The 22,413-nt window shown below is 38.2% G+C and overlaps 2 protein-coding genes across 8 annotated transcripts in view; one reads left to right on the top strand and one right to left on the bottom strand.

Moving 5' to 3' along the window:
• The window catches only part of LOC117421913 (protein farnesyltransferase subunit beta-like), a 17,711-nt gene extending 13,819 nt beyond the window's left edge, over positions 1 to 3,892 (top strand). Inside the window, exon 12 of the mRNA XM_058987344.1 lies at positions 1,830 to 3,892. Within this exon, the coding sequence (XP_058843327.1) occupies positions 1,830 to 1,949 (120 nt within the window). The 3' untranslated portion in view covers positions 1,950 to 3,892. The remainder of the gene's footprint in view (positions 1 to 1,829) is intronic.
• On the bottom strand, positions 3,702 to 22,413 carry LOC117421915 (protein max). 7 transcript variants are annotated; one of them, XM_058987345.1, is made up of 6 exons: positions 22,197 to 22,413; positions 21,883 to 21,909; positions 15,850 to 15,957; positions 12,773 to 12,817; positions 6,757 to 6,895; positions 3,702 to 4,980 (listed from the first exon to the last, which is right to left on the bottom strand). In XM_058987345.1, the coding sequence occupies exons 1-6, from the start codon at positions 22,230 to 22,232 to the stop codon at positions 4,772 to 4,774; spliced, it is 564 nt and encodes a 187-aa protein (XP_058843328.1). In that variant the 5' UTR covers positions 22,233 to 22,413; the 3' UTR covers positions 3,702 to 4,771. The 7 variants fall into 7 exon arrangements, with proteins under 7 accessions (XP_058843328.1, XP_058843329.1, XP_058843330.1 ...); XM_058987346.1 differs by having other exon boundaries at positions 6,757 to 6,880; XM_058987347.1 differs by lacking the exon at positions 12,773 to 12,817.

Below are 22,413 nucleotides of genomic sequence, written 5' to 3'. Positions count from 1 at the left end.
GTCATCATCCATCTCCCCTAGTGGGAAAGCTAGGAACAGAACCCGGCTTGGGATGGTTTTAGTCTCCGGCTACTTCTTTATAATGATACAGCTTTATAAGAAAATAGCTTGTTACCATGTTTCCTAATGGGAGTTAGTTTGAGGTGTAAGGTCTGATTGTGTCACGAGTAGAGATCCTTCCTAGCTTTGCAAAATGCAAAAGGTTTCATTGTGTTACTCAAGAAAGTTATTTTTAGAATATTACCTTTTTGGACTCTAGGGAAGCAGCAGCCATATAAGGGAATATACTTTATATCCTCTACATTGTTCTAATACTGTATTTAATTTATTGATAGCTTGTGTTTTAAACTGTTCTACAAAAAAAAAAAATAATCACACAATCACATAGATAAACTTCCACCTGCATTCTCTATTTGGCAGTGTATTACATGAAATAGGTATAGCACCATCTAGTGTCAGCAGGCAGTAGAAACAACCCCATTCATGATTCTTCATTATTGTGAACTAAAATTTGTATTTCTCAGTGCTGCATAGAGGTTCTCAAAAGCAACGTACCTACAAAACTTAATATATTCAGTGGAGAAAGTGGAGATTATTTATTTGTTTTTAATAGATTAGATTACATACAAGCATGTGTCAGTCCAACCAGACCGTCATCAACGTGCATATGAAACGGGGCAAAATACCACTGTGAACAAATGAATTAACACATTGTGTCAAATACCCATTATAGCTAATGCATGCTGAATCTAAAGAACATCACACACACATTACATTGTCGCCAGTAATACATCAGTACGTGAATATATTTTATAAGAAACATGTTTGTGAACCTGTGTTGTATTTTATTAGTGTAAAGGGTAATTGCATTGCGGGTTACATAACGGAAGTGGAGTTACAGTAGCTAAAGGAGCTCTGAATGAGTTCTGGGGCTCTTTCACATTCATTATTATATTACAAGAGGTCCAGAGGAATTACCTGAAAAAGATTAATGGGGGACTCTGAAACAGACAGCCACTTCCGAAGGACGCTACTGCTTCTTGAGGAAACTTGCACCCTGCGGAAAATTCCATTTGTATTATGAAGATATAATTGCAGTACCCTCACTGCATCACTTAGTAATGAAAAGATAAGCATATGTGCTAATTAGTGTTCAAAGCATACAGGCAGAAAAAAGAGCCAGGATCTGCTGTATTTAAAAAGGGATATTGTGAATAAACAGAATATGGGGAAGTAGAAAAAAAGGTTTTGTTCTGGGAACAAATTCCATATACAAGTGAAAAGAGTAAAATGATTCACAGCAATTATAGGTGAGTGGCATGGCGCATTTTAAAGGATTTTTCTCCTTCAGTTATACAGGACCATAATTAACATTGCTTTTGTTGCATTGCCTCATCACACAAAAAAGGGATTTAAAAATGTATCTATTATTCTAAAGTCGACTATTTGACCACGTACTGCAGTGCTGTATTATCCCTGACCGGGCCTTCTTATGCTCAGTGATGTGTGGTTCTGCAAATATATAAATCTCACACTTTTCTGCACTATCAAGACAACCGGTTATCCACTTGTGATAAAACTTGGTATGGACATTCATTATTTCATTTAAGAGACTAGAATTGTTCGTCGTGTTTTTAGATGTTATTCCATGCATTTAGAACTCTAGAGCACTTGGTGCCACTGGAGACCAAATCAAAACTGGTTTGCTTGGGATTTTAAATTGGCAGACAGTGTCAGCGATCTGATGCATCAAGCCTTGGTAATCTAGGGTAATATCTACTTTTATGATTTGTCAATGAAAATCTGTTTAATTTTTTTCCAACCAACAGGCCCCAACTCACCCAGTGTACAACATCTGTCCTGACAAAGTAGCACAAGCTGTACAGCACTTTCATCAGATGGCTGTCCCTGGGAAGAGTGGATCAAGTTCCCAGACTCCTAACCTCTAATACTTTCTTCAGAAAAAACTTCGGGTAACATCATAGGTTTAGGCCATTTATAAGTAATACTCTGGTTTGTCATTGGCGTCTGCATGGACATCTGACGCTGCAAAATCCTTGTTTCTGCACGGCCAGCTGACTCGTGGTACAAGGAAGTGAAGGTGCATGTGGAAGTTTGTGAACGCAGTCTGTAAGTGGTGAGCCTGAATTAAGAAAACCAGTGCAGGAGTTCATTGGGAGTCTGGTTTGGATTTTAAAAAAATGCAAATAAAAGGTGAATGCGTTCAATATTGTATTCCAGGACCAGGTGATTAAAAACCAAGATGTTATTTTGAATGGCTTTGTGTGAAGGGCAAGAAATGTCTAGTGCCACTTAAGGCCTCCACAGTGAGTGAACGTGGTGGGTACTATCAGTATTCTCTACCTATGGTCTTACCCAGAAGTACTGCAGCAAGAATTATTATTTTTTTAAAGCCATGTAGGATCATGTTAGAATTCTAACTAGATTTTTTAGTGTTACTAATAAATGTTTGAAATCTAAATTTACTATTCTTTTGTGTTCGTTCATTATTCTTTGCTTGCCAACAGTACGAGGCCCAAAGGCATCAATTGACTTTAAGAGGGAATTTCTTTCAAACAACTTGCCTGAGGAACTGGTGTCAAAATTGGCAGGAAGGGCAGCTGAATCCAGCCCCTCTACAAACCGGTACTCTCTATAATTTGTGGGACCTGACCCAAATCCCTATTGCTATGAATAGTGTGACATCCTCTACAAACTGGAACCTGTGTATTCTGGCATCCAGCACGATTTTCGGCCTCTTCTGTGTACAGTCTATGTAAATATGACTGTGCAATCCAGCACCGGATTGTTTAAACATAAGAAAGACGTTGCGTATATATTCACAAGCCCTGTCAGCACCATTCTGAATTGTGTAGGTGTTGAACAGCAACTAAATGTCTGAATGTCCACACAATGAGATCTCTCTGGGGGGAAAAATGTGCTTATCAAAAAAGCTGAACGCTGTCTAGACAATTGTCCGGTCCTAAGTGACACCAGATTGGACAGGTCTTACTGTATTGTTGTCTCAGCTCTAGTGGAACTATCCTAGGTTATATTTGTAGCAATGAACTTCTCTATTGCCACATTCTTCATGTTTATTAAATCTACTTACATAATTGGTTACATTTTTCCTACTTTGCACACGTTTAACATGAGTGCCATATCTGAACTTTAGTCACCCACCGTATGTTTAGCATTATGATATGTGATAAATATCAAAATAAATGTGGCAATAGTCAAGGACATTTCTGCAAATCCACCCTACGGTACTTTCCTGTTTTCCAGAATGATTAAGCTTACCTTGCACTGAAAATGTAGTCAATAGAATCCACTATTTTTGATCTCCATTTTAAAGTCAAAGTGGTCACTTCACTTTTTATAGCCATCATGTACATAACATATATACTGTTCAGCATGGTTTGAGTTCTCATTCAAAATGTGGACCCTTATGCACTGATGCATGTCTGTCTCACTCTAAATGGTGAACTGAGGAACTGCCTTGAATTTCCACCAATGTTCTCAGAACTAAAGCCTCATACAAGACTCGTTCACAAAGCCGCCTGGACTTATCGGATTACTCCGAAACTATTTTATTCAAAATTTTAAACCTGTAGATTAACAAAATGCAGGATTATGAGGATCCTTTATGTATACGCACACTGGTTTCCTTTGTTTTTTAATAAAAAAAAGACAGATCCATCTTTAAAGGATAAAATAGTTTTATTTATAGTCTCATATTAAAGGTAAGCCTTAACTTGCAAGACAATTGTTGACAGTATGTACAACATACCTGTAATTTCCATGGAATGGAATTAAACGTGAACAAATATCTATTTAGTACACACTAATTAAAGTTCTAAATGAAAAAAGGAAAAAAAAAAAAAACACAAAACATATACATACACCCCTAGTCAGCCACAATGCTTCTAGAGGCAGCTTTTTTTTTCTTTTTTAAAGAATTGAAATTGGCTAGATTAATACAGTGTAATGCACAACACACTGACATGGACAAAAAAAGTCTTCATTTTAAAAAGAAAAAAGGGCACGACCTTCACTTGTACAGCATTCATGAGACATTCCATATGTAGCCTAGTATATACCTGGGGAGCCTAGTATTTAAATACCTTCCCATGGTTTTTTGTTTTTCAGAATAATACAAAATACAAAACAGCTGATCTTGGATGCACTTGTAAAAAAAACAAAACAAATAAAAATCTGATCGATGTTTCGGAAAAGCCTAACAATGATACATCCATTTAATTAAATCACTGGCTAAGATAAATAAGTTAAAGCGTATGTTTACCATTGGGTTCTTCTCAATTTACATTTAGAACTTTTCAGCACCTAAAATCTCAGGGTGCTTATAACTTTTTTTATGTCACATTCTTAAGTGGAAAAATACAAATATTAAAAAGGTAAACCGACAAATCCTTGAGAGGGGAGGGGGATGCGCATAACCTCAAATACAACAGATTACATATCAAAAACAAGATTTTTTCTTCCTATTGCTGTGCATCACTCTCCATAGTTAAGCTGCTCTCCTCAATGCGACAGCTACTAAAACTACTGCAAAAATCCAAATGCATCATCAAGTCTTTTAATAATAAAGCTGCCACATTGTATATTTATTTTTTTTTGTAGGTGGTGCTGACAAACGAAAAAGCTGGGCCATCAAAAGGCTTCCATTCTCTTGACAAACAGCATGAAGGGCGTAAAAGACAAACTCAAAACAGAAGTCATACATGGGAGTTTCTAGTAAAAGCACACCAGTTTATTGCCGTGCCGGGTGGTTCTGATTGGCCTCCACTCGTGGTTTCTTTCTGGTTTGGGGTTCCTCTGGCTCGGACTCGGAGCTCGAATCAGACCCTCCATCGAAAGCAGAGACCGCGCTGCCCTTGGGGTTGGTGTACAAGCTGCTGTCGGATGACGAATAGTTAGCCTGTAGTTGGGTGTTTCCCTTCGCCTTCTCCAGTGCACGCACTGAAAAGGAAAAGGAGGCTATATGTATAAAGCTTGCTTTTAAAATCACCTACCCATAAGCACATCCACACCCATGCCACACAAGTAAGTGGCTTCAAATGTCCCATTATCTAAATGATTCTACCTGAAATTACTCAAATACTGTTTGAAATGTTCTGATAATTCTGTGTTAAGGTGCCTTCACTTCAGGAGTTGTTCAATAGTTGTAGTTACCTGTCAGTTGTATATAGCATAGGCTAGATCAGCGAAAGAGTCTTTATAGAAGTAAGCCACTGCTATCCTGGCTTTCCTTCAGTTTTGCTGTCAATACACTGCTGTGCACTAGCTGGTTTACTTTCACACATACATTAGATCTTTAATGGCAACTACAATCGAAGCTCCTGAACTACTTGCCAAAAAAAAAAAAGTATTTGCAATAAGAAACACTAAGAATGACTGCAAACATCTAGGGCTGTGTACGAAAGTTCGTTCACTAGCCAGGAATTCAAAAGGTAGTTTTTTTCTGTTAACAGAAACCGTTTGACAATGTGTGAATGCTATAAAGCACACATTAAATGTCACCCACATGCAACATTCAATCTTTTGATTTGTATAAATGCATATTACGTAAACAAAAGTTGTATTAAAATCCACTACCAAATCGTTATATGTAGCAACTCTAAATGGCGCCGCTGCCGTGTACGGAGCAGGGTATAGTATCCAAAGCACTGGCGTGGTACCTATAGTGGCTGTATTGCTTCAGTAAAATATGTACTGAATACCTAGTGTAATAAACAACATGTATTTTTATTTTGAATTAATTATAAAAACATGATTACTGTTCTATATAATGTATTTTTAAACTACATGTGTGTTTCATTCCATTTACATGGATTACCTGTAAAATAGGATTTTCAATCATATAAACAAGTAGCTATGGTGACATCACCAGTAAATTATGCAAATTAGTACCATCGAAGGTTCGAAGCTTCCTTCGGTAATGTGTTCCAAACCTACGAAGGTCAAAATGTACCCTTCGTTGCAGCCTTACAAAACATCATAAAAATGGGTTCTGATTCTAGTGTTAAACTCCAAATTCTACCCTCCTAATGAAATTTTTGAAATCAGGAATAATTTTATTTAGAATTGACAGTTTATTTTGATACTTTTACTGACTAATTCATATCTATCTATCTATCTATCTATCTATCTAATCAGTTACCCTATTTACATGTTTTATTCATGCTACTTCATTATTGATTTAAGAACCTTGCTAGTATTATAGAAAAATATAAATGTTGATGAATGCTTGCTTTTACTTATAATGGACATGTCACATTTAAGCAGAAGTATTACCTGAATAGTATCCAATGCTAAACTTAATGTACTGATTATTTTGACACTAACTTTCTTACTTTTGTACCGTATTACTGAACTCATTTTGATAAAATCTATAGTCTATATAACCGTGTTGTGTTATTGTTCGACTGTTTCATTTTCCGGATCTTGAGCTTGGTTGGAAGTAATTATTAATTAAGAGTGCTAATTTATTAAAACCATTACACACATATCTGCTAGTTACTCTTGACTGGGTATTGTAAATATATTTACTTGTTCATTCTACAGGTGCTTTTAGTTTGGTTCTGTATTCATATCACACCGTCACACTGTTATTGATTGGTAGAGGGCAAACAAGGGAGAGCTTTGTTTTGTGTAAGAGGCTTTATTCCATTCCAATGAATACCTTCAATCGTGCCTCCGAATGGCAGAGTATCTGCCCAGCCCTAACCTCCTCACCTTGTTGCTCCAGCAGGGCGTTCTGTCTCTTGAGGTCGTCAATGTCCTGCTGGTGCGTGTGGTTTTTCCTTCTCATATACTGGATATACTCTGTGGCTTTGTCTAGGATTTGAGCACGGGATGCCTGTTTGATAGATTGCTGTCAGCAACAGATTACAAACTAAAACATACAACGAAATGTTATCGTTTCCTTAACACAGCATTTCTAAAAAGGTTTCAGTGTAACCCCAGTGTCTTCAATAACAAATTACAGAATGATGGGCAAAAACATTAATACTGGGGTAATACTGAATACATAAACAATACAACACAATTTATAAAATATACTTAAAATGAGTTCTGAGGCTCTTTTAGACTTTGAAAATACTAAGAAAATGAGGAGCCTGACCTCGATAGTAAATGCCTTCAAATATGCAAAATACTTTCCTATTACTTATTACAATGAATAAAATACATTATGAACACCTCACTTAAATTCAAGTTCCATCTTGTATAGTGTATATTGAAGTCTGAAACATATTGTGAAGACATAAAATGAGGGCTTTCGGTTTTTCAGCATTTAAAAAAAATTAAAAAGAAAAACAGTCAATTACTTAAATCGGCACTTTACTAATTTTCAGGACCCAAAATCGGTTAAAACGATCCTCATACCGATGTTCCACAACAGAAAGTGGTAAAACTGTAAGGAGTGTGGATGTTGCAGAATATAAGGAGTGTGTGTGTAACAACAAACCAGATACGAACTGACACAGGAAGCCTTCTCGCATGCATTCTCTCTGAGCAGGGGATGTTGGGAAATGGGACTTAAAAATAAAAACGAGTGGAGATTCTCTTTATCGGTTTTGTAAAATAAATGCCGGGAACTTGAACGTTAAATCCAGCTGGTATTTATCGTCAAAAATCGGTTTTGACCGAAAACCGGAACCCCTAATTATAATATGCTCAACGCATGGAAAAGAATGTCTCAAGTAAGATGCATAGCTTAGCAGTTTAAGCTAGGTCAGGCTTTTCTACAAGCTTAATTAGAAATATCCCAGAGACCACCGGCTTAGGAGTAACTAAATAAGCTCACTGAATCTTAAACTGTTATGCAAGAAAGTGTCTTTATCAGCTATCCTCACAATGCCATTACACCTTACCGTTCTGGGCAGGAGCTGCTTGTTTTAGATACAGATCTTAAAAGTTAGACAGTTTATCTTAGTGTCCCAGGACACCCTACAGTGTTTACAAGAAACTCTTTACTTTGCCTTTGCCATATCCTGTGTTGTCCGTATAGCAATCTATTTTTAAAATATAATCCTAATTAGTTTTTATATTTGTATTCATATCTCATCCTGGGTTCTAAATCATCTAGGGAAGACATTTCTCAACTTGAGAGCGTTCGCCATAAGAAAGAGAATTTCTCTTGCAAACATTGCAGTGTACCCACACAATGCGTGTTTCTGTATCCCACAATATGGCACTCATTTCCCCAGCACTGTTGCAGTAGGGAACACGACCTGGATCCACTACAATGTTTATCAGTGAAGTTCTCTCTCTCCTGGCAAACGCTCACAAGTAAAAGTGAACCAAGCTAGACTTTTCACTTACCTTCGTGGCATGGTTGTGATTAAACTTCGCTCAACCCAAGTTTTTTTATAACCATTTAATGCTGCTTTCACTACTCGCAGGTGTATTTCACCCATGTGTTATTGTTGCACCAAACAGTATCAGCAGCCATTTGTCATTATCAATGAAAATAAACTGGATTTCCAAAATTTGACTTCAAAGTTGCAAAAAAATAAAAAATAAAATTGCTTACAAGATCAATAGAGAAAGTGTGTTACTTGTGGCCCCCGGTGGATGTTCTATGTGGTATTAAACCCGTAATTTAACTACTAATTTGCTTAATTATACCTTTTTAATTGTTTTCAGCTCAAACAGTTGGAGATGTCAAATTAACTATAACATTTTATCAGTAACTTGAAATCTGCAATTTTACGACCCGAGAACAATTGAAGGTCTAATTAAGCAATTTATTGGCTCAATTAAGGGTTCAGTTAAGTAATTAAGAGGTCAGTTGGAATGAAAACCAGAGACACTTGGGTCCCCGAGGACCGGGTTTGGGAAGCCCTGGGTTATACGCTTGTGTCCCAGTGGGAGTTAGACAGGATTCTGAGCTCTATTGAGGCCAAAGTGGTGCATTAAACTTTTAAAAGTCAGCATGATGGGATTATAAAACAGAAAATGATACAAAGTGAATCTAGCCAACAGGAAGAATACATTAGTTACCAAGTTGCAATTTAACTGGCTATACCTTAAAGGCAACTGGCTTTTGTTGCATCGAACAGTATAATGTGCTTTATTTTGCTCTTATCTGCCCCCTATTTTACTGCATTTAATCCTGTACTTCAGAATACTGTAATCTGCCAAGTGTTTAACCTGTAGTATTTTGTATTTAATCATATCCTGATGTAACTATCACTATTATCTGCTGTATTATTGAATTGTGGTTTGTCACACTTGTACTTTGCTTGAACAAAAGTTATTGTATTTCTTGCTCTTATTGTATTACTTGTATTGTAACACTTAATGTATTTGCTTACGATTGTAAGTCGCCCTGGATAAGGGCGTCTGCTAAGAAATAAATAATAATAATAATAATAATAATAATAATAATAATAATAATAATAATAATCATAAGTCTGTAATCGGCTCACAATAAATTAAAGGAGTCAAGTTTGAACATGGGTAACGCTCCAGTTTGTTTTTTTTCTCTTTCTGTGGTGTAGTGGTTAGGGCTCTGGACTCTTGACCGGAGGGTCGTGGGTTCAATCCCCGATGGGGGAACACTGCTGCTGTACCCTTGAGCAAGGTACTTTACCTAGATTGCTCCAGTAAAAACCCAACTGTATAAATGGGTAATTGTATGTAAAAAATAAAATAATGTGATATCTTGTAACAATTGTAAGTCGCCCTGGATAAATAATAATAAACTGGAAGCACAGTTTTAAAAATGTAGTTTAAATTAAACAATTGTTGAATTTTAATTTTACCTTTTTAATTTGCGAGTCCCTAGCTTCTGCTTCTTTGTAAATTTGGCATACCGTTCCTCAATGTTAAAACAGTGTCCAATAAAACCTGCCTCAAAGAGACATGCCTTAGTGCCATGCCTGCTAATTACAGTGCTACCCTGCGAGTACATAGCTTTCTGTGCGAGTGCAGCATTAGACCATTATAACGAGCTCCGGTGAGACAGACAAAAAGCACTCAACCATTTACCAGCAGCAGCATTTGGAAAAAAATTGTATTAGCAACATGTAAAAAGCTGTCTGACTTACTTACAGTACAACCCATTTATGTAAGTTACAGTTATAAATTAAAAAGTGTACTTGTGTACCATCAATAAAATGGTCACTCTCAATGACAAAAATGGTAAAGATGGCTCCCAACGTCCCCTAGTGGCCAACCAGATAAAGCAGCCTCCAATCAGATCACAACTCACATGACCAGCTTGTGAGCAGAATACTGATTTGATTGGCTAGCTGGGTCATTGTTGTGCCAACTGGTTCGTCCCAATACACTGCAGTGACCAGTACCTGCCATTTCTATTGCTCATCTTTAAAGAATTTTAAAGCGGCAGTGTCCAACAATCATTTACTCTTTTTGTACTAAACAGTTCAATGGGGTGACTGTCTGCAACATTCCTCCACAGGTTTACCCTTCTCTGCACCTTACTTGACCAGGCCTCATTGGCTACCCGGTCTGTTCACATTCATAAATATAGATGTGTAGGTGTTTCTGGAAAGTTCTCTCAGCAGAACAAAAAACACAATGTGAAAAGTTTGAATTTCTATAACAGGCGGCTTGATTTTGTTCATTAGATTAACTGATATAGAAGCACTGGCTTTCAAGACCTCAAAAGTCTCCTTTTCAGGTTTTATTTCTTTAAATTTTCTTACAACTGAAGAGACTAAATCTTTTTAAAATGTCTGTAGCAGAGTTTGAGTAAGTCATTTATTTATTTATTTAAAATGTAGTAGTCGCCAATTGTTTTTTTTTTATTATTATTTTTTCCCAATTTAGAATAGCTAATTATTTTTAGGCTCTGCGCTGACTCGGGAGCGGCGAAGACAAACACACGCTGTCCTCCGAAGCGTGTGCCGTCAGCCGACCGCTTCTTTTCACACTGCAGACCCACCGTGCAGCCACTTCAGAGCTATAGCGTCGGAGGACAACACTGCTTTGGGCAGCTTACAGGCAAGCCCACAGGCACCTGGCCAGACTACAGGGGTCGCTGGTGCGCGGTGAGCCAAGGACACCCTGGCCAACCTATACCTCCCCCCCACCAGGCGCCGCTCGGCCAATTGTGCGCCGCCCCCTGGGAGCTCCCGTCCAAAAGTCAGATCTGCTAAAAGAAAAATTAAACAATGAAAGAATGAAATAAACAGTATGTAACATTTTCAGAGAAACTATTATAGGACACTGCGGCTTTAAATTTGTGAATCTGTAAAGGAAAAAAAAAAGTGTTCTTTCCTGCCTAGAGTCTCATTACTGTGTTAGTGATACTGCCATTATCTTCTCATGGTGGTTCCTCATGTAGATTACTATTGATTATGGAAGCAGAGTGCTAGTCTGGTGTTCAGTACAAGGGTGCTGTGAAGCAAGTGTAAAAGGGACATTTTCCAAGGAACAGAGCAGTACAGAACTAGCAAGAAACCACTTAGCTGCAGCTTCAACTGGTGTTTAGTTTCTTGTTAGTTTTCTATGTTCTGGCCAGGAGCCTTTGCTTCAAACAGGTCTTCTTTTTCTTTAACTTCTCTTTCTTTCTTTGACTGCTCTAATTACAATGGTCTAGCTGTGGTTCTCAGCCCCAAACCTCAAGGTCCTCTCACAGTACACGTTTGTTTCAACTTTGCATTTATTTTAAGTTTCAGTTTCTGAGGTCACGTTAAAATAATAAATAAATACCTTAAGAATACATACTGTAAAAGCACAGTAAATTATGGTGACACAGGTAGATACTGAAGGAAGAGAAAACTGTGCTTAATTTTTTGTATAGTTTTACAGAAAGACTACCTAATTAAAATACATTACATATAGATACATACATATAGATTTTATATTTGTTTTATGCTGGGTCAGAGTGCTCTGCAGTGTTGAGTGGAGCTAGCTTTCCTTTACTACAACAGTCTGTAGTGTTGAGTAGAGTTATCCATCCTTTCCTACCAGAGGAGTCTTGAGTCGAGTTATGTTTGTTTCTTAGACCTCTATACAGCTCTGCAGTTTTGAGTGGTTACCTTTCCTATTATATTAGAGCGCTCTGCAGTGTTGAAAGAGATCTTGTAAGTAAGGAACCAGCATGTACAATGCAGATACTGGCTCACAATACTTTTACTGTGCTAAGATAAAACGAAGTCAAGTAGACAAACGTTTCACCTAGTATACTGAAGAGGGCACTAGCTAAAACGTCAGTCTACTTGACTACTTTACACTACCATATCAGTGAAGAGAGTATAGGATTATTGGCTAATTTTGCCTTCAACTGTTCACTGAAGTCACTATCGCATACCTGCTGTCAGCTCTAATGTGTACAGAAACAGTTCCACTTTATATCTTTATTTTTAATTCTTAAAAGGCACGTTAACGAGGACATACAAATGTTTGAGGTTGTTCCCTAATTTATGACGGTGTCGTTCTGGAAAAGAACAGTACACACTGCAACACTATAGTGAATAGTATTAAACGGAGAAGGTATTTTGGTATGTATAGGAATACCAGAGTCCGGTTTACACGTCTGCAGTTGGGCTGTTAGAGGACTCTGATGGTTGAATTGAGAACCACTGGCTTAGCAACTCCAACACTGTAAAACAAGCTAGGTCTGCATCAGCTACGCTTACAAGTGTGCAACTATGAACTCTTCGGAGCCGCTTGCAGGATTCGGTCTCCTAAGTAATATCAAACACAAAGAAAACATGACAGAAAGGCAGAGGTTGCAGGCACATTAGAATCAATAGGGTCTAGTCACACAACTCACCTGTCTATTTGACTCGATCAGTGGGGCTGAGCCGACTTCGCTGTCCTGATCGGGAAAAATATACAGGGTTATTATCAGCTGGCCACTGCCTGCTGCTGTTACAAACAAAACATCACTGCAGATCAATGAAGCAGCAAACGATGGGCAACAATATTAAAGAGCTGCCATCACAGAATCTATGCACGTGCTTTTGCATTCACTGAAGGGAGCACTAGCTTCAAGAGAACATTAAGAACAGCAGAATGCAATTTGGAATCCTTCAATTTGGTTAGAAATAGTTTCTCCACAGCAGCAGACCAAAGTGGCCAATTGACGTCATCCTGTATTTGCTAGACAGCAGATCCGGTAAAGCAGGGGTTCTCAACTTTTTTGCTTCGGAGGCCCCCCCCGGCTATAGAAATTCCATGGCCCACCATACAGACATACATACACACATACATACCATTATATATACACACACAGAGCATCAAAAATAAACGTATCACTATTATAACGTATATAAAATGATGGACAATTACGAAATGAATTCGTTTTAATCACTCGATCATTCACCCTTGACCATGACACGCTTGAGTGACTATGACTGAAGCATATGCACTTAATCACCTAATTAGTGAGACAGTTGATTGGATGCTGGATATGGAGTGATTTCAGCTGTTTAATTGCAAGCTTGAATAAAAGCAATAAAGAAAATCACAGAAAAAAACAATGTGTCACGTCTGTCAAGAGAGCAGAGCCTTCGTGTAATTGGCAAGTTGGAGGCTGGACTAGGGCAGTGTGCTGTGGCTCGCCATATTGGGTGCTCACAGCCAGCAATTTCATACCTGGCGAGACAGTATAACCAGACACACTCTGTCAATGAAAGGCCACATACTGGGAAACCAATACCACTTTCACACACAAATACCGCCACCATGCCATCTCAGAGACGTTTAAAAAATTCTTCCCTGTGCTCGCTTTGTCCTCTCTTAATACTATATGTAAAACACACACACACACACACACATATATATAATTATTTTTGTTTTGCTTACTCAATATGAAACTTGCTGGTGCGGAGCAACAATTCTGTCAAGACGTGAAGGTATCTTCACCAAGTACACACGCATGTCATGGTCAATGTCCTGGCTTGGTACTTGGTTTTCATCGATGTCATGGCTGAAAATCCGATTTCATATAAGTAGGTTGTACTGAATGGGTCCAACACTTCCAGTGCTGCAGAAGAAGCAGTGCTGTATTCATCAGAGCGCACACACCACAATGTCTCCAGCAGCATTTCACGGAACTTGGTTCTGAGGGAGCTGTCTGATGAAATGTCAATGAGGTCTTCTAACAGCTTTGATGGGACAGAAGGTGGCAGTTTAGCTTCAGTATTCTCACTAATGGGGTTTGTAGCCCACAGGCGTGTAGAGGCTTGTTCCATCGCGAGTTCAGGAAAGAAAGTATTACATTTGTTTAGACCAGACAGCTGCACTGCCAGCTGCGGTTTGATTACATCAAAGTCAATGTTTCATTACTGAATGAAAGAAAGTAAGAGCTCAAACATATCAGTAGTCCCCCCACAGACACAAACTTTCCAGAGTTGTAGTTTCATTTTGAACGCGTCACACGTCATCTTTCAGCACTTCAGCAAATTCGGGTTTCTTATCAGCTAAGAAAGTGTGTGTCCAAACAGCACAAGGTGCAACGGCTTATTTTTGCACAACACCAGAATGCTTTGCAGTCATTGCAGCGGCTCCATCATGCAATTGGACCGGCTGATTTCTGCTGAAGTCATAAAATCATCTAAGAGTTTGAAAATATCGTCCGACTTTGTTCCTGTCTTGAGCTCCTTGCAAAACAAAAAAATCTTCCTTATTCCATACATACCGAACACAGGTGTGGAAATGAGACACTTTAGAAATGTCTGTGGATTCATCAAGTTGTATAGCAAAATCATGCTAAATATTTTTGCCAGTTCCTTCTGCTCTCCAAACATTTCCTTCACAATTTCAATGGCACACAGCATTATCAACTCCTCAATCGTATGCAATCTTTTTGCTTTAACAATTTTCTGCGTCACTATGTACGATGATACTACAAGCTTTTTATCCGCGGTAGATGTGAATTTCTCTAATTTGAAGGGTTTCAAACATCCATTGGACAGTACTTGTGCACAAATTACACACTGTGGTTGAGGTATATCTCCACTTCCAGTACAAATAAAACCTAAATTCAAGTAGCTGACTTCATATTTCCTTAATTTTGCAGGGTTAATAATGGCTTTATGTTTTTTCCTCACAACACCACCTCCTTGCTGTTCTTCAGCCCTTACGGTTGAACCTGAAGGAAGTTCTCTATCATCATTCTGTGGGTTTTGTTGTTTTGATGCTGATGGTTGAATTAAAAATGTATCCATATCTGGTATTTGTGTGTGTTTCCAACGATTTTTCCTCTGCTTTATAACCTGTCGTGAACGCGTTCATTTCTGCACATGCTTATGACATGCTGAAGCTAATCGGTTTCAGCGTCTCATAAGCATGCAGGGAAAATAACCCATTCCCTGGTTTACTTTTGGAGGACCCCTTGAAACCTCCCCAAGGCCTCCTAGGGGGCCGCAGACCCCCAGTTGAGAACCCCATGCGTTAAAGGAATCGCCAAAGGTGAAACTGCCGACATGACATTATCTTTATTTGTAGTATTGTCTTTTGTTCAAAAATTAAATGCATTTGACCAGACGTTTGACAGAACCATATTTTAAGATTTTTTTTATATATAAAATCTATGTTAATGTAAACACACCAAAAGCTTGTTGTAAACAAGTGACAAAAATGCTCAAATAAAACATGTAGCATACTAGTCTTAAATTAGGAAAAATACACAGGGCGATTCATTTTGACAACTTCATGTCGGCAATTTCTCCCCCAGAATTGCTTGTCTTTTGCCTACAAAAAAAGGTACACATCACGTTTTGCTCTACAAATGGCAAACAGAAATGTAAAACACAACGCTGCGTATGTAGCGGACATAGCTTGTTTTACAGGAAGTGTGCTAAATACTGAAACTGAAAAAATAAGTTTTCCAAAAACTGTACCAACCTTTTCCCCCTGCAACGCAGGGACTGAATCCCTCAAACTGTGAAAGCTGTCTTTGATGTGGTCCCTACGCTTGCGCTCCAGTGCGTTATGGTGTGCCCTTTTGTCTGCCTGAAATGGAAATATAAAAAGCGCATTACAAAACATTTAGCAAAGAAAACAATTTATAACGAACAGGACTAACCTGATTAATTATTACTTCCAGCAGCAACTAATTCCCTCCCAATCCCAAAGTGATAAGCAACAGCCTAAACAGATTCGGTCAGGTAACAAATACAGAACGTTGGGTTATAATGGTGCTGGACTGAAGGAGGACATTTTCAGCTCATACCTTCTTCAGTCTGATGAAAAAAATGTAGTAGTTTAAAACTTATTTCCATGAATGCATTTGGATGAATTTCAGGACTGAATGCAATGAGGAAGTCTGTTCAGTGCTATGCAGTTTTCCAGACAAGTTCCAGCCAGGTAAAAACAGAAAAATAAACGGCCAGACGGCAAACATCATAAAAAGACAACAAATCATTAACGATATCTGAAGATACTTCCTCTTTAAAAGCTATTCAAGTGCCACAAAATGCTATGAAGATTCTCTATGTGGATGGGATCTACAGCAGGAATGATAACCACAGCAGACATGCTGGTGCCTACACAGAGAGCATCTCTACTGAACAGACCACGAGACTCCAGAGTTATAACAGGCATTGATCAGATCAGCTAGGGCTACGGCAATGAAAGAACATGCTGCTATCAGATTTGCTGTTTGAAAGCAATTACACTGCAATACCAACTAAATAATGTCAGGAGATGTGGGCTGCTTGTGATGAATTCTCTTGTTGTTTCTTAATAGTTCAGGGATGGCAATAAGACTCCTATTGCATAGCAGATTCACCCATTCCAGGTTTTAATAGGAGCTCTGCAGTTGAATGGTAAAATACCAACTGCATAAACTTCTAATGTCAACCCAGCATACAAGAGCTTAAATTAACATAAATAGTTTTCATACTATGTCTGATTTCTTGGTGCATGCTTTTTGCTATGTCTATTCTAGAACAGGGTCGGGTCCACAGTATTTGTCAGTCCACAATGTTACAAAAATATGTCTGTAGTATAATTCCCCATTTCTAAGCAGTGTGGAGTAGTGGTTAGGGCTCTGGACTCTTGACCGGAGGGTCGTGGGTTCAATCCCTGGTAGGGGACACTGCTGCTGTACCCTTGAGCAAGGTACTTAACCTAGATTGCTCCAGTAAAAACCCAACTGTATAAATGGGTAATTGTATGTAAAAAAATAAATTGTAAGTCGCCCTGGATAAGGGTGTCTGCTAAGAAATAAATAATAATAATAATAATAATAATAATAATAATAATAATAATAATAATAATAATAATAACAATAATAATATTTCCGTATAAAATGACCACAGATTCCTATTGCAAAAGCTTCAAAGTTTAACACCTAACATCATTTCCACTGAACTCCCAACTAGCAGCGAGCCACAATCCTAAACAGTGCAGAGGAGTCCCTATTCAAACCCTAACCCAATTCAAACTGCTGGAAACAAACAGGATTCAAATCACTTTTCAACTAGTGGGCAGACAAACACTGCAGAACGTCCCAGACAGTTCTAGACTTGCCACTTCTGGAGTTTTTCTCCAGGGGAAGGAATTGCTTTACCTGTGGGCCTTGCTCGCAGCTGCTTTCCTATAACGTTTCAAGCTGCCCTCCATTAAAGTCTGTTGCTTAAGACGCAATTTCACAGATGCCTATGCGGTCGTCACTAAATACTACAAATGCCAGGATCAAGCCAGACTGATGACTAACATGAAGAGAGGCACTGAAATCAGTTCTTCAGTTTCGTTTCTATACAAATGTTTTGTTTTCCCTGTTACTGGGTGTGTTATATAATACAAACGTGTATACTAGGCGGGGCCGAAACCATTTAGTCACGCTCCAGTCTATTCAGTTCCATCTTAATACCCTGCCTGCATCTGGAAACAGGTTTGAGAAGGTCACCGCTGATTGTGTGGCTTAAATCACTTTCTGATGAGTGTCCAAAACACACATTAAAAACACATCTGATAAAACAGGCAGGTGAAAATGAAACTGTAATGGTTTTACATCTCACTTGTGCCAGATATTATATTTTTAAGAGCGCGTATTTTTCAAATGCTGTTTTTAATTGTGTTTTCACATTTTCTTCATACATTTTTGATTCTGTTGCTCCAATATTGAGTTGTATCTTTAAATCTGCCTCTTGCTGGCTTGTGTGCAGAATAGAGCTGCACCAACAGATGAGTATTCTGATCAAGCTCTCCACAGAAATAAGGTGAGGGCAATTGGTGTTGATTGGGCGAATTTACCATTCAAAAGAAAAAAAGAATTGTGCTTGGATTTGTGTGGATTGCTGTTCTCCACAGAATCTAAGAAAAGCAGCAATGACAAATCCAAAGCAGCCGTTTCTTCATGGTAATGGTAAACTTGATGTTTGTGGAGAGCGCAATTGGAATAAATGAATAATCGGGTTGTGCAGCTCTCCTGGAGAATTCCAAGTGCCAGCACTGAACAGCTTCCCAATTCAAGCTACCTATCATGTTACAATGTGACCTTTCAACTCTGCATTTTATTAAGACACAGAGAGTTGAAAGGTTACGTTGTCCCGGCATTTCAGATTCTCCAGACAAACTGAAAGCAGCTCAAAGCCAGGTAAAGGCAGATTAACAGAATATAACAGAACCCAGAACCACTCAATGACTGCAAATACTATAACATAGGAGGGGACATGTACACAAAGGCAAATCAAATTACATTTGAAGCTACTTACTAAAATACAATTTAAAAAAATCTTTACATTTTTAGAACATGGAGCTATACAGTTTTAAATGTGAAAAACGGGACGGATATTACAATAGCACTACAAAACAAAAGTTTAAAAACATTTCAGAAACAGAGATGGCCTTCCACAAAGGAAAAACAACAACATGTGGCTGCCACTTACTTACATATCTTAGATTTGCATAGTCAAACTTGCACACATTATTGTACACATGAAATCGTTTGTACAACTGAAGGGCTGCGTGCAAGACAAGCCTATCCGCCAGCGAGAGACCCAGAGCTGTATCTGAACACTGTCAGCTTGGTGCTACATGCCTGCTTTATACACAGCCCTTACTGTACACTGTTTAGCAGCTCATTTTACTACAGGTTCCCCTCTTAATACTCCATTTTACTATAGTAAAACCTGGAATGGCTCACTCTGCTAAGTAATGGAAGTTTTATTTCTATCCCGAAGACAATTTATCCTGCCCCACCGCCCAAGTCTGTTCAGCCAAATTTCTAAAGCAGGCCGTGTCATTTGAAACGAAATCCACCAATCATATTCATTATTAATCTCTTGGCCAGGAAACCCACATGTCTTTCTAAGCTTAACCTCTATAAGAATGCTTTTGGGGTTCAATAAAAATTGAAGCTGGGCCAGTGTATAAATCTTATTTAAGGCATCATTATAACATTTTGGCCAATTTAAGCACGCCAGAATTTGACCATAAAAACGCCCATTAATATTAACAAAATATAGTTAAATGGGTACATTAAACATTTTAGGTTTAAAAATTCATTGTGGCCAATTAAAAAGAAAATACCACAATGGCCTTCTAAACTTGACCAAATATACACATTTGGTTAGTTTCTAAGATTAAACGGAGATCGATTTGTAATTACAAATGGTATATATTAGCAAAACTAATTGTACAACGTTGGTAAAACATCACAGAAGCATTACTGAATATTTCAATTCAAACACGGCATGCCAGTCGCAGGTCCTGAACAAGACGCAGTACTATTAAAATGTTGCAAGGAAAACACTCAAAAGGAAATGCAGTCAATCCTGCATACTGTACATGTGTTGTGTTCAGAGTTCACCCTTTTCATGAACCACATTCATTGTAACCCGACTTAAAACAAACAAGAAACACATCAGTTACACACAGCTGTAAATACAAAACCTTCCCCATGATGTAAACCTGATCTCCAAACATAAGCAAGGTCCTTACACTCCCAGATTCCAACTGTCAAAGAATGTCCTTACCAAGTTCCCTCACAATTAGCAGATCACGAGATGTGATGTACTGACGACTCCACTACATAAAAAGTTATGCAACAACATTGATATTTTTAATGCAATGTTATATATCATGCATATGATTTATGAAAATATCCATGTGATATACATACAGACCTCCTCCACTGACCCCCAGCAGTGATATGCACCTCCTGCAGAGATTATCAAGCAAAGAACCACTTCGCTTAAGAAAAGGAGGACTAATTGTAACATTACAATAAAGGGCAGGCAAATGAGCTTTAAAGCCTTGGTTTGCACACCTTTAAAGGAGCAGACCTCTTATTGGAGGCTAAACTGATGATTTTTTTTTTTTTAATTAGTGCTCAATTTACATACAAATAAACCACTGCCTATTTAGCAGGACTGAAAACCAGCTGCTACTGCCCAGATATTGGTATGGTGTATTAGTACTAATAAACCCTGGGGCCCTCTGGTAAAATGATCTTCTGCCAGTGTGTTACTTACATTATGCATTGTGATTCTTAAATAGAAAGGTAATATGATATTCATTATAATAAATACAGTGCTTAAAATAAACAAATATTGATTAAAATAAATCCTGCATATTGCCTTCTGCAGGATTTCTGGGATTGGAATTAACTTTGGACAGAAGGTGAAGTAAAATTAAAAGATTAAAGAATTATATAAATGTTAAAAAGTGTGTATTTCCATTGAAATATTCCATGGGTACTTCCTGCTGATGCATTTGTACAGTAACCTATATAAAATATCACAAAATGTTTGGTACAGTGGCAAACCAACACCTAAGCAGTCCAAATGACTGCAGAAGAGTCTTAGTGACCGTATGTGAGAGACATGGGGTTAATCCAGGTGACGTTGTGAGTTGTCACATGTTTAGACGCTAACAACAGCAATACCTGAAAAAACGGCGATGTCACGTTACTCAAATGTAGTGCGCATGCAGACATCGCATTTTAATAGTACTGCAGGTACAAAGCAATGCAGAAATTACAATGTGATATTTAATTCATGCATATATAGAGCTATACCTAAATGTAGCGAGCACCGTGCTCCTCTCAGCCACAATACATGCTGTACAAACCGGCATTTACTAATAGCGCTTGACAGCTGCAGTGTTGTCAAAACTGTCAAGGGTGTTTTGGGCACAGATAACGTGCACGCAGACCTGCGTAAAACAATTACAACATTACAAGTCACACGACGCTTACTGTTAATCAAATAGCGGTTTATTGCAAGGGACGTTCTTTGCAATCTGCGTTTTGCATTGCAACACCCAAACTGTTCACATTTAACGTTTCATACAAAAACAGGAAATGGGGCTGTTGCAGACTGGTGTTCATCTGCATAGATTCGTTTTAGAATAATATTTCACATTGTGGTGAATGCAAACTGACTACAGCATGACACAGCTGTTAAACAAACAGCACACGCCAATACGGTTTCAGCCCAATTGTTAAATCGCACACTTATTTAATGTTTTGAAGCCTGCTGCTAAAACACAAAAGGAGCGGAGGCACTCTAAATATAGGACGCGCTATGGCTTGTGGGGTGGGATTACCCCGTATTTCATGCATAACAAGCATCAAACTTGTATTTATTTTTAAAGTAGATTATTAATATCTAACAACCCAACCAACCATTAAAATAAAGATACGTGGTGTTGTGTTGGATCTACATTGTTGGATCAAACCCTAAATGCGTGCTTGCTCCTCTGCTTCGGCAGTGGCCTACAATGGTCCTTTCTGTGCCTAGGCTGCTCTTCCTTCGCCGATGTAGGTGTCCCTCGCAACTCCAGCATCGCTGTCTCAACCCAGCCAACTCTCTTTATTTACCCACCCAGAGATTATGTGAATTGCAATGTAGTCGTAGTAGAAGTAGCAGTGATATTCATTTTTTTAAAAAGTCTAACCGGGATAAAACGCTCTGTAAAATTACGCACCACCGAATGAAATCCCGGTTGTTCTTCCTGTAAAACAAAACAGAAAAAAGTACAAACTGAATTTGGTAACGCTGATAAAATAAAAGTTAATAAATTGAAAATAATTCTATATAAAAAATTAATTAAAGGAGACACCCGATCAAAATCTGATTAACCACCGAGACCAATTATCTGTAATTGAACCGAAACCGCGGATCGTACCGAGTCTCTTCCTAGTACAGAACTGAGACATCTCATAGCAAGCCAAGGCGTTTTTATTTCTTACGACTTTATACGATTTGTTTTTACTATAAAACTATGAATCGGCTACTTACATCACTGTCGACTTCGATGTCATCGTTGTCACTCATGCTTAAATTAAAATATTAGATCTGATTACGAAGGGGATTCAGGGGAAAGAATAAAACTAGAAACCAAAACCAAATGAACAAACAAGCGTCTTTCACTGCAGGGACGAAAAACGAGCTCAACTGACTCCCCACACGTGACTTTGCTTCCACACGGGGACATTTACACAGCATGACACGCATG

Source organism: Acipenser ruthenus, chromosome 15 (assembly GCF_902713425.1).
Source record: "Acipenser ruthenus chromosome 15, fAciRut3.2 maternal haplotype, whole genome shotgun sequence".
Lineage (NCBI taxonomy): Eukaryota > Metazoa > Chordata > Actinopteri > Acipenseriformes > Acipenseridae > Acipenser > Acipenser ruthenus.
The sequence above is the reverse complement of the archived record's forward strand: the minus strand, read 5'-3'. Positions and strand labels throughout refer to the sequence as shown.

Coding starts and splice junctions, on each gene's coding strand:
- LOC117421915 (XM_058987345.1), bottom strand. CDS start 22,232: ATGAGTGACAACGATGACATCGAAGTCGACAGTGAT. Junction 21,910..22,196: donor ACATCGAAGTCGACAGTGAT/GTAAGTAGCCGA, acceptor TTTGTTTTACAG/GAAGAACAACCGGGATTTCA. Junction 12,818..15,849: donor CTGCGTTGCAGGGGGAAAAG/GTTGGTACAGTT, acceptor TTTCCCGATCAG/GACAGCGAAGTCGGCTCAGC.